General features: G+C 41.7%; 1 protein-coding gene across 2 annotated transcripts in view; it reads left to right on the top strand.

The window, feature by feature from the left end:
* The first annotated feature begins 832 nt into the window (after positions 1–832).
* LOC138038613 (solute carrier family 15 member 2-like) overlaps positions 833–11,376 on the top strand; it is a 27,551-nt gene continuing 17,007 nt past the window's right edge. Inside the window, exons 1-10 of one of the 2 annotated variants that reach the window (XM_068884594.1) lie at positions 833–992; positions 2,723–2,769; positions 5,132–5,216; positions 5,633–5,774; positions 6,903–6,989; positions 8,106–8,205; positions 9,021–9,111; positions 10,328–10,405; positions 10,646–10,728; positions 11,276–11,365. In XM_068884594.1, coding sequence (XP_068740695.1) covers positions 941–992; positions 2,723–2,769; positions 5,132–5,216; positions 5,633–5,774; positions 6,903–6,989; positions 8,106–8,205; positions 9,021–9,111; positions 10,328–10,405; positions 10,646–10,728; positions 11,276–11,365 — 855 coding nt within the window. In that variant the 5' untranslated portion in view covers positions 833–940. Of the gene's footprint in view, positions 993–2,722; positions 2,770–5,131; positions 5,217–5,632; positions 5,775–6,902; positions 6,990–8,105; positions 8,206–9,020; positions 9,112–10,327; positions 10,406–10,645; positions 10,729–11,275; positions 11,366–11,376 lie in introns of those variants that run through there. The other variant, XM_068884595.1, reaches the window with a different exon arrangement.

Raw genomic sequence — 11,376 nt, 5'->3', positions numbered from 1 at the left:
CCTGGGTGGGGAGGTGTGGCGCAGCCCCTCATACCCTGACCCTGTTTAAGACAAATCTCGCTGATTTTCCTACCCTGTTTAAGACAGAATTCCGATTTTTGATACCCTGTTTAAGACAAAAATTGATAAATCGATACCCTGATTAAGACAAAAAATGATAAATTCGATACCCTGTTCAAGACAAACTCCCGAAAAACATACCCTTGCTGGCCGTACGTCCCCATTAAGCCCTTATAAGGGAGTACCCCCCCGCCCCGGGGAGATAACGCTATTCATCGGATGAGTCACTATCCATTGGATAGAGCGGTTTTCAATTGAGTGTCGAAAGTAATTAGCGAATTACTTTGGTTTTGCATCTACTTCACTCGGTGATTGGTTCAAAGTTTTCGCGCCACTTTTTCAACCAATCAGAAGTGAAACCAAAACCAATTGTGGCTCGCGCGTGCACATCTTCCCGCCTTTTGTGTAGGCTACGAGTAATTACTTCGAGTTTTGATTGGTTTACTGGATTGTCTCCGTCCTTTTTGATTGGTTAAAGTAATTACTATGGTTTTGGTTTTACGACACTCATTTGAAAACCGCTCTAGCGTGGATAGTGTAATTGGTTTCGCTATGACTTATCCACTGGATAACTGTTTATCCGGCGGCAGATAGTGCTATCCATCGCTTGAACAACTGGTGTTATGTAAGGCCAGGATTACAGGTTCCAGTATTTCGCTTGCCCTTTTTGACCCGGTGCGTTATTTGAGAAGTCAAACCTGCTCCAATAGCGGACTTTGACAGATAAGACTGACAGTTGTCATTTATTTCAGTTTTCAAAACAAAAGATTGTAATGTTATGTCCCAGAGTTGACTCAAACAGTTTGCAGACCAGCTCCGCAATTGCAACTTACCTCGAGTTTCGTAAATTACAAGTTGTTGGAGGGATTGAACAAAAAACATGACTTCACTACGCGATCGCACAGAGAGCAACATAGCATACGAGCCGGCAAGTAAGTAAACCAATTTTGGACGGGTTTGCATTAAGAGATAAACATTGAAATCTTACCTAGAATAATGCGTATTTTTTTTCAATGCTTCCCTTCTTGAATAAAGGGTTTGTGATTTACGAAACCTTGTCATATCATCATTCTATAGGCTGGAAATTGCACTTCGTTGGCTGCAGGACTTCATCAACGAAAACAAACCCATTTCTTTCTCGAAACTTAGACGTTTAACCTTTACTTTATCCGCGATTTTCCTGCCAAAATTTGCTTCGGTAATCTACAGGCCCAAAGCAGGAAAAGTACCGAGGAGAGTTTTTTTTGCCGGCCAAATGAAAACTCGAGAGTGTCAAAGAGTTGCAAGAGCACTCTTTCCACTGAAATAATTGTATGCAAGCCTTTTTGTAAACCAGAATTCACGGCGACTGCTCTTTGGTACTGAAAGTAAGACTTTCCATTTCGTCCTGTTTTTGCCAGCTCCGCACCATAGACTTTTTTTTTTTCCAGAACCACTCATCTTTAATATTTTTCTATAATCTTTGTACTTGAAGCCGCGATGAAGCATTTTTCAAGGTGACATAAGAATGTTCTTTCAAGTTTAAATGGTCAAAACAAGTTGTCAGTTGTTTGATTTGAAAACTATTGTCTTTTTCATTATTTGACTGATTCCATTTGCGTTTTTTTTTTGTTTACTGTTTTTGAAAAAGCCATTTAGAGGGGCGGATCTAGGGTGCACCGCCTCCAACGAAAAATCCTGGATCCCGCCCTTGCTTTTCGTGCCCGGTACAACCTTGCACAATCAGAGTCCATGGCGCCGATCTGCAGATTATAGCCGAAGCCTCTTGAAATAACTTAGCAATTTAAAGAATCAAATACGGTACTTAAACATTAAATTTATCTTGTTAATCTGTATCTTTCACTGTTGTGTGGTGTTTAGTGTGGTTTTTCCAATGACTGTCGCTTAACGCGAAGTCAAAATATACCTGAGAAAATAAGCCGCGGCTTACGTAAGCCGCGAACATCTCGTATAAATGGTACAAAATCTACGTTCACGGCTTTCTCAAGCCGCGGCTTATCCTGGCCGGGGAGTTTATACTCGTATAAATAGTTCCTTTCGCGGCTTACGTAAGCCGCGGCCAGAGTTAGCCGCGGCTTATTTTCTCTCGTATAAACGGCCCTAGTGTGTTGTTCTTTGGGTGCGTTATTTAACTGCTCTATATAAACGACTTGTACAACTTTTCTTTTCTTGCGTATACACATTTTGTTCCCAGTTTTAAGTTACTTAAGGTCGCGTACACTGAAAACTATAAAGCGTATTTCTTCGCCTTGCGTTGAATTGCTCGATTGTAATTGATAGGGAAAACCTACAGCTGATCCACGCATTAGGGGTCACAAGGTCCTCTCCTTCTAACACTTGACTATATAGGCTGTTGACCTTGAACAGTTAACCTAAGAAATGCAAAGAAAAGAAGAAAGACCTCATCTTCCTCAAACTTCCAGCTCCATGAGCCCTTTTGTGTGCGCGATGCACTGCGTAATACAAACCACCGTTAATAGTAGCTTAGCATCTCATGCAAACAGTCGGAAATCTCTCTCAACACTCCGAAGTGTTCACGTGAATTCAGGGGTAACGCGTCGGGACGTAGGCTTGTCCAATCACTGTACACTCGTCTTGCTAGTCATTAATATCAACTCAGATAAAATAACAGGAGTTAATTTTCGTTTTGTTTATTTTTTAGATGAGGAAGACCAGTCGAAAGCGGGAAATTGCTGCACTAACACCAAGGTAGACTGCGCTAGCCTGCGTATTTTAATGTTTTGGCCGCGCGAAAAGTGGGGCGAGACAAGAAGGCCTGCAGACAAACGCCTGCATTTTGCAAACTGCCCACTTGACCTGTCATATGTGTCATCGGCTGTCATAAATTGACCATGAAAATGTTTGGTCTGACCTAGCGGGAGCAGAGGGAGTGAACTTTGGGCAAGAGAAGCTTCAAAACTTTGACAAGAAAAATAACGATAATATTGATTAAGGACGGTGCCTACTAATTAAAGATATTTTTGCTCCGATGTGTGATTATGCAGTAAACGTAGATCTTAACAAGTGTTATTGAAATCCAAAAAGAAAATTGGGGGTAACCACGCATTTTTCAAAGATAATTCATGAATAATATTCGTAAAAAGCTTAAAATACAAAGCAATGTATGGCGTTCTTTCTCTTATTGAAACTTAATTATCTCTCAAAAATGCATGGTTATCCCCAATTTTCTTTTTGAATACCAAGAGTACTTACTAAGACCTACTTTCTCCGGATAGTTTTAAACTGCGCAAAAATATCCCTGTATTAGTAAGCATCAGCGATAGGAAATCCGAGAATCTGGAGATGTGCAGAACGTATGCGCAATAACAATAGTGGGCACCGTCCTTAATTAGAAAACAGATACTCTTCCCGAAGGCGGCCTCAAAGTCCAACTATGGAAATGTTCTCGTAAGAATTTCCCGCGACGATAAAGCAGCGGCTACACGATTTTGCGATTTTTTCAAATTTTGTCGCGTCGCCAGCGCGAGATGAAAATCGCAAGTGTAACCACCCTTGAACTGGCGAGGCGACAGGTGAAAAAATCGCAAGAAAAAAGTCGTCAGAGTTGAAACTTTCGCGACAAAATCGCAGAGATAGTTGCCCGTGTAGCCACCCTGCAACTTTTTGCCCGCGCTTGCGACGCGACTAAAGAGTATTTAGCCAATGAAATTAAAGTAGGAATGTTTGCTTATAGTGCCCAGGTCTCTTGAAGCATACAATTCGCACGGCCTTAAATTTGTCGCTAAAATTTGTCACAAGTGTAGCCACCCTTGCGCGCAGGCGACGTGACAAAATTTGAAAAAAATCGCATCACCAGCGCGAGCAAAAAATCGCTCGTGTAGCCGCCGCTTCAGATTTTAATGTTTGGTAAGGTAAATGCATGCGGCAGCTAACCGCTGCAAAGAGGTTCCAAATGCTGTGAACAAAAGTGTTTCAATCGAAATGCCCGAGCACCTGAAATGTTGTAAGCAAGCCCGCCAACATCACTAGGATTTCGTACACAATTTTCTGTTTAGTGGTGTAAGTTGGCGCTTGTGTATTGAAGAAAGTGATGTTAAAATTATTAAATGGCACAGCTATAAATAGTGTCGCACTTGCTTCTGCAATAATGTCAAGGCTTAAAATCCCAAAGCGTCGGCATAAACTACAGGATTTCAACAGTATTGCTCCACAGCGGTGCAAAATGAAAGACAATGATCTCGCAAGATTGAATTGTTTAGGAGTCTGTTTACCAGCTTGCCGAAATCCCTCTTGAAGTCTTTTGAGAGGACTAATAATTTATACGTAAGCATTGTTTTTCGTAAGAAATGAAGCTTTTCCCTAAACCAGTGGGAAGAACAGCAAGCAAATCTCCCCCTTGGACGAGCTGTTCAATACATCGAAATTTGTTGTTCTTCTCTCAAGCCACCGCTAAATCCTTCATCTACAAAGGAGCTAACTGCTTGATGTGTTATTTCTTGAAAAGAAAACCTCTCCGCCATTTAGCCTGCGTAGTGAGCGATTTAAGCGAGCGAAAAGTGAAAATCAGTCCACTGAAAGGGAATAGCCCATTTCCGAGTTGCTGCATGCCTGTTTCAAAGCGAGTCCTGGTGCACAACCATTTAAATGGAAATTAGTTGCGTATTCTTATGCAAATTAAACTCATTTCCCTTACAATAATTGAGCACCAAGACTCACTTCGAAACCGAGACAGACAACAACTCGGAAATGGCCCATTGCTTTCCCAGATTCATTCGCTTGCTACGAGCAATACATTATTTTGACATGAGGGACTGAGAGGTGTCAATCAAAAAATCCAAGCCGCGCCAATCAGAAACCCCGTTCTTGGGCGAACGGGAGTTTGAGGGGTTTGTCCGTTTGTTCTGCTCTCCTCCCCTCCCACCTCCTTTTTTTTTTTTTTTTTTGCGCTCGCCCTATTCTCGCGCGGCCGAAAAAAGAGTTCGCTCCTCGCCCGCTGGGAACGCTTGCTATGCAGGGTAACACCAAGGTTCCGCAAATTACTTTGTTTTATCGACGAACTTTGACGAGATGAAGAATAACACGCTAAACTATTATTTCTTTCTTTCGAAAGGACTGGTTTACAAAATTTCCTAAGGCGACATGGCCAATACTGATTACAGAATTTGCTGAACGTTTTTCTTATTATGGAATTAAAAGTAAGTGCATTTGATTGGTTGACTGGGTTTGAGGTTGTGGATGTCTGCTGACTCGACTTGAGGACACGAATTCGTGTCATAATTAGGGGTCCGTTTCTCAAAAGGCCCTATGACGTTTCGAAAACGAAAAGCGGTTCATGAAGCTGAGATCTGATTATTTTGAAAACCTGATCAGTCTATGAACACCGTACAGGCTTCAAATTGCATTCACCCTACGAGCTCTTGCAACTTTGTTTGCCTTTAAAAAAATTTACACGTGTTCGTTTATTCCAAATTGCTCATACATCATGTCAAAGGAACTGTTTCAGAAGTCGTTAACTAAATCGAAGTAACTATAGAAAGGAACCCAAGGCTATATGCCTTTGCTTTTAGTAAAAGCCAGAATTTTTAAACCTGTCTGGCTCATTCTTGTTTAGCGGTGTTGGTGCTGTATCTTACAAAGGACCTTATGTTCAACAAGGCTAACGGAAAGAGCATCTATCATGCTTTTAGTATGACAAGTTACTTTACGGGTGTGATCGGGGCCATGATTGCTGATAGCTGGCTTGGAAAATATCGGTGAGTAAAGAGGAACACGTACAAAGCATGCCGCGATTTGGAGTTGGAAGAGTTTGGAAAAACGATGACAATAGAGAGATTTGGCAAGGTGACATCAAACTTGAGTTTTGCCAAAAATGCAAGAAACTTTGATGTTTTCTCATTTTTTGCCTGTTAGCTCCAGCATAGTTAATAGAGGGGGATGGCTATGAAGCCCGACAAATTTCTTTGTTGTGTGTTTTTGTTCTCTTTTTTGGCCTTGACCGTGCACAGAACACAACAGTTGTTTACTGCGTACTGAGGAACTAACCAACAGAAACGTGTTGGTTACGTAATTCATGCATAATGTATGAGCACAAAACAAAAGATTGTGCACGGTCGTGGACTTTTCAACCTAAATCTTGGCATCTTTGTTTGCTCCTTTGATGTCTTCCGAGCTTCAAAACCATTCCCCTCTATTATCTATGGCTCCAGATATCGATCAACTTTTCCGGCAAAAGAAGCGAGCCTGGTTAGAATTTTAAAAAAATTCACACTTTTACAATAGATGAAGCAGCCTCCGGTTTGCCGTTTCACGCAAACACTTTGCAGAATCCCCGTAATGGCAACAAAATAACCACAAAACAGCATCTTCATTGAACGAAAACGCACGCTTTGCACGCTCTGTACACTCCGCATGCGCACACTTTTCACGCTATGCGCAACCTGCACGTGCGTTTCAGGTTTGGCATTCTTTCTTTCTCTGCAAACAACAATGAAAATCTGTGGCATATGGGAAACTTCAAGTTCAGCAACATGACGAGAATTCCCCTAGCCTCGGTCATTCCCATTTCATTCACAGCTTGGATAGCTGCAAAACATAACAATCGAGAAAATCGTGACGTTCCTGTAGCCTTTACCATGTTTCGCGAAGGAGATTTTTTACTTGAGCAACGACATCGAAGCAAAGCCAGGAAATATGAAAATTTACCGTCGCGTGCTGCATTTCCTCATAAGCCGTCGATTTTTACTAGACTGTCGCAGCAGTGGTAAGCGGTTCCATAACTACTGAATTACAATTTTGATTATCCAAAGATGGAAACGTGTTTTGTCAGCACGCTCTTGGATTTTTAGTATTATTAGTAAAATTCATTTTCCTTTCATTTATAGGACCATTGCCTACACTTTGTTTCTGTATTCTGTATCCGAAATATTCCTGACACTGATGAGTGTCGATACCATTGGTCAGCGGAGTTCGTAAGTACCGTTCTCACTGAAAAGTCTCGGATCAGTTTGTGACTGCCTCTGTTCCCGCATCACGTTTCGATCAGAACGGTTTTTTGTGACATCGTACATTGTCTTTGGTAACCACAAATCCGCACCTAAAATTGCTCAAACAAGCCTCAATAGCTTTCAATTAAGCACTAAATACTTCTTCTCTTGAATGAAGATCCTCTTTTATAACAACATAAAAAATTTTGCTAAGGGCAAAGACCTACTCTGGGACCTTAAGCCGCCGTAACTTAAGGCAACTTAAAGCGACTCAAGGCAACTTAAGGTGACTTAAAAAGAAATTGCCGAAAAAATCAGGTAACTTAAGGCAACCTTACACAACTTAAATTGCTTATTCTACTTAAGTCACAGAATATCAACTGATCAAAAGTCTCCATATTTCTTTTCCAAAATCATAAAAAAAAACAACAAATGTGAAATAATAATTATTATTATTATTTCACACTTTTTAATTGCTATATGATAGTGTCAAATGCCTATGTCTGAATGCCACTAGAGCTATAAAATGCTGGGCTGGAATAACAGCAACCACAGCATTTCTGAGATGAACAAAGAGTTTCCAGCACTCTGATTGGTTGAGTGGTTTCCAAAAGAAATAAGAATATGATTTGTATATTCACCGCACTAGCTTGTGAATGTAAAGCAAAGCAAAATGACAGGGCTACCGCAGGCACTCGTGACCTTTACAACAGAAATAAAGTGTGTCGATTATCAATTCTCTGTTGTTTAGTTGTTTAGTTGTACTCACACACAGGTAGGACTGGGTAAAATGACAAGAGACACTGTTGAATTATCCTCTAAAGCATTTTGCTGTGAGGACGTTCGAGAATTCTACTTGCTACTCAAATATACGGATTGTGAACTTAACGACCGCTATTTGGCGACATTAATAGTTTGACGAAAGTCCAAAAGTAAAACAAACAGGCTCTCCATTGGTTTGTTTCGGGCGAGAGGTCTAACAGAGGTAACAAAGCAGATACGCTCGCTTTCTTGAGGCTTTGTTCCCGCGCAAATCTCTCTAGAACTGGTAAATGCGCAAAGGTGAGGTCATATTATTAACATTATCCACTCTTCTCTCAGGATTGGACCGTTGATTTCGTTGTTTGCAATGGCCATTGCATGTGGTAACATCAAGCCCTGCCTGGCAGCTTTTGGTGGAGACCAGTTTCGTAAAGACCAGGTCAGTTTGGTCTTTTATTATATCTCTCAGATAGTACGCCCGCTGTGATTGGCTAAATTAGCGGGCCGTATTCTACAACAATAAAAGCAAGGTGACACACGCTAACACCAACCCGGTTTAACAACCCGGTGTGGCCAACACATCACGCATGCGCACAACCATTTCACCCGGTCAATTAGCAGCCATGGACAGCTGTTTGCGCATGCGTGATGTGTTGGCCACACCGGGTTGGTGTTAGCGTGTGTCACCTTGCTTTTATTGTCGTATTTTACAATACCTACGGCCCGCTATACAGCCCGCTAAATTTAAAATTTCTTTAAAACATTATCTAGCAAGTTTTTCATGTCGTTTCCGTTACATGCCTACTTTCACGTAGACCGGCAAACGGGAAAAATGGCGGGAAAATCATGGGCACGTGGGCACGTGGGCACGTGGGCACGTGGTCACTTTTGCCGTTTCTAAATGCAAAGCGCCCGTGTAGGGCGTGCAGAACCACTGCTTTTGCTTTTTTAACCTGTTATTTTTTAGTTTCTTCGTTGCCGTTGTCGCTCAATGTTCCTTGATATATAAATCATGAAAGAGGGCCACAAGGTACAAATGTTTTCCAGTGTTAGGTTTCAAACCTTCGTACTTCCTTGCGTCCTATAGAAATGGCTCGTCTAATCAACATCAGATGCTCACCCGGACAGCAATCAGTTTACTCCTGCTTCGAAAAGAAACAAGTTAATTTTTTTGTTGAATGCGAACGTTCAAATTCGAAAACCACCTTCCCAAAGTTATGTTTTTGAAATTTGAAAATTTTTTTGTTTTGGCAGGAACATATGCTAGAGTTGTTTTTTGCCATGTTTTACGCATCAGTGAACGTTGGAGCAGTGCTATGCATGTGGTTTGTTCCCATGATCAGGAGTGAGTACAGTCACTAAAGAGTGTGATCCTCAGTTTTTCGCGTTTCGTCACAGCAGCCATCCTGATGTCTCTGCACAGTGTCCCAAATCCATTCTTCAAGAGAAATATGTTCTTATGCGAACATTTTTTCGTTTCGGTTAAAAAAGATGCTAATCTCTTGAATAGAACCAAGGCCGTAGCTAGAAATTTTTGACTGAGGGGGGAGGGGGGGGCAAAGAAGTGAGCGCCGATGGCGCAAGTCGTTACGAGGGTCTGGGGGCAATGCTCTCCAAGAACAAGTTGAAACGCAGAAAATTGCAACGCTACTTTCATAGATATTCTGTCATAAGTAAACATTGATCAGTCCAAGTTTAGAAAGAGAGGTACTTTTAGAGGTTAAGGTTTTGTAAACTACTGGTTTTACCAGTAATTTGTGTTTACCCAGTAAAGTTGTATTATTATTATTCGTATTGAACTATTGATGAATCGCTAAGTAGCAGATTAGTCTATGATGTCTCCAAATGGATTTTCCTCAAAAATATCGTTATCAATCAAGACAAGCAAATCGGCTGTGAAAAGATTCAAAGGTAATATCAGTAAAGTCCAAACTATCTGCCCAACACTCCAGAAAGAGACTACATTAATTTTTCTTTCAAAAAATGTTTCTTTGGAGGGGGTGGTGGGGCAACTGTCCCTCTTGCCCCTCCGCTAGCTACGGCCATGGGAACGCTGCCCCCTTATGCGTCTCCGGCGTCCCCAAGCTTGTTTCTTGCCTTGCACGTCCCCTCCCTCCCTTCCTCGTTTTTTTCTGCTTTGTTAAATTTTACACGTCAATAAAATGTGTTCATTTCATTGAATTTGCGTGGTCTAACGACGTAACCAACAGGAAAATTGGTCGAATTACCACCGTGAACGATTTGGAAAGCTGACGTTTCGAGGGTTAGCCCTTCGTCAGAGCGATGACGAAGAGCTCTGACGAAGGGCTAACGCTCGAAACGTCAGCTTTCCAAATCGTTCACGGTGGTAATTCGGCCTTTATCAACACGTTTGGTAAAACCAAATTCTCCTGTTTCACTCTCCCACGGACGCAGCACCACAGTTTCTTTAGAAACTAGAAACTAGAAATTTGGGAACCCGAGTCGACTCCATTGACTCAATGCAGCCTGCGTTATATTATTGGCTGTAACGTACTCCAACAAAAGAGGCTAATGTATTTTTTTCTTATGAATTTCCGCAGCCGATGTCCAGTGTTTTGGCCGAGACTGTTACCCAGTTGTCTTTGCCGTCAATGCAGTACTCATCATCCTTGCAACTTGTAAGTGGACAACCATACATGATTGAAGTTGTTTTTGTCAAACTCAGTATATACGGTACGAGTGTAGTCTGTTACGGTCTAGTCACAGCTGATACAATTTTAAGCACCAGAAAGGTTAAGCAATTTAATTCCAAATGAAAGAAGCAGTTTTATAGTTCAAGTAAACACTGGTTTGTTTTGCGGCTAGTTCTGTGAACGCTCGTTTTTATTCTTCTTTTCCATTGAACTTCTTATTTATAGTATCTCTTCTTGCGGGAAAGAGCACGTACACTCTCAAAGATCCATCTGGAAACGTTATGATCCGAGTCTTCAGAATCATAGGGGTAAGATGGAGAAATGTGGCTCATGGTTCGATATCTACAATCGGCGACAAAATTAGTTGAGACAGCTACCAACAGAGCACACTGGCAACGACACATTCATTGTTTGTAAAGAAAACTTGTCCAAAAAGTACGTTTCCGGGATACCCCTCCCTCCCCCACCCTAATCAATGTTGTACCGCTGTCGACAAGGCTCGTAGAAAACAGAAAAACACGATATTGTCCCGGGGGTGCGGGGGAGGGGGCCATTTGCGCACCGAGCTTGAAATCGACTCTAAAGGATAAGAGTGTCTCAACAATTTTGACGCCGATTGTAGCTTGTTTGTAGGGAGGGGTAAAGAAAAGCATGCAGGAACGACGGGAGAGACTGGGGACTCGTTTTTCTCTAAGCGTAGACCTGGGGATAGGGAGTTACCAGTGACTGGGTAGTTCGTCGCTCCCCTCGATCTCAACCTTGAAAAAACAACCTAGTGTGATTTCTACAACTTTTTTTTCTTTTCTTATTTTTCATGTTTTGTTCGAATTTTCTCCCAAATCATGTTTTGCATAGCACGCTATCTACAACAAATTCAGCAATTCGCGACCTGCTCGCGTACGTCGATGTAGCCATTGGTTAGACAACGCTACCGATCAATACGAGGTAAGCTTCGC

Source organism: Montipora capricornis, chromosome 2 (assembly GCF_036669925.1).
Source record: "Montipora capricornis isolate CH-2021 chromosome 2, ASM3666992v2, whole genome shotgun sequence".
Taxonomy (NCBI): Eukaryota; Metazoa; Cnidaria; class Anthozoa; order Scleractinia; family Acroporidae; genus Montipora; species Montipora capricornis.
Note: the sequence above shows the minus strand (reverse complement) of the source record. Positions and strands in the feature narration are given on the sequence as shown.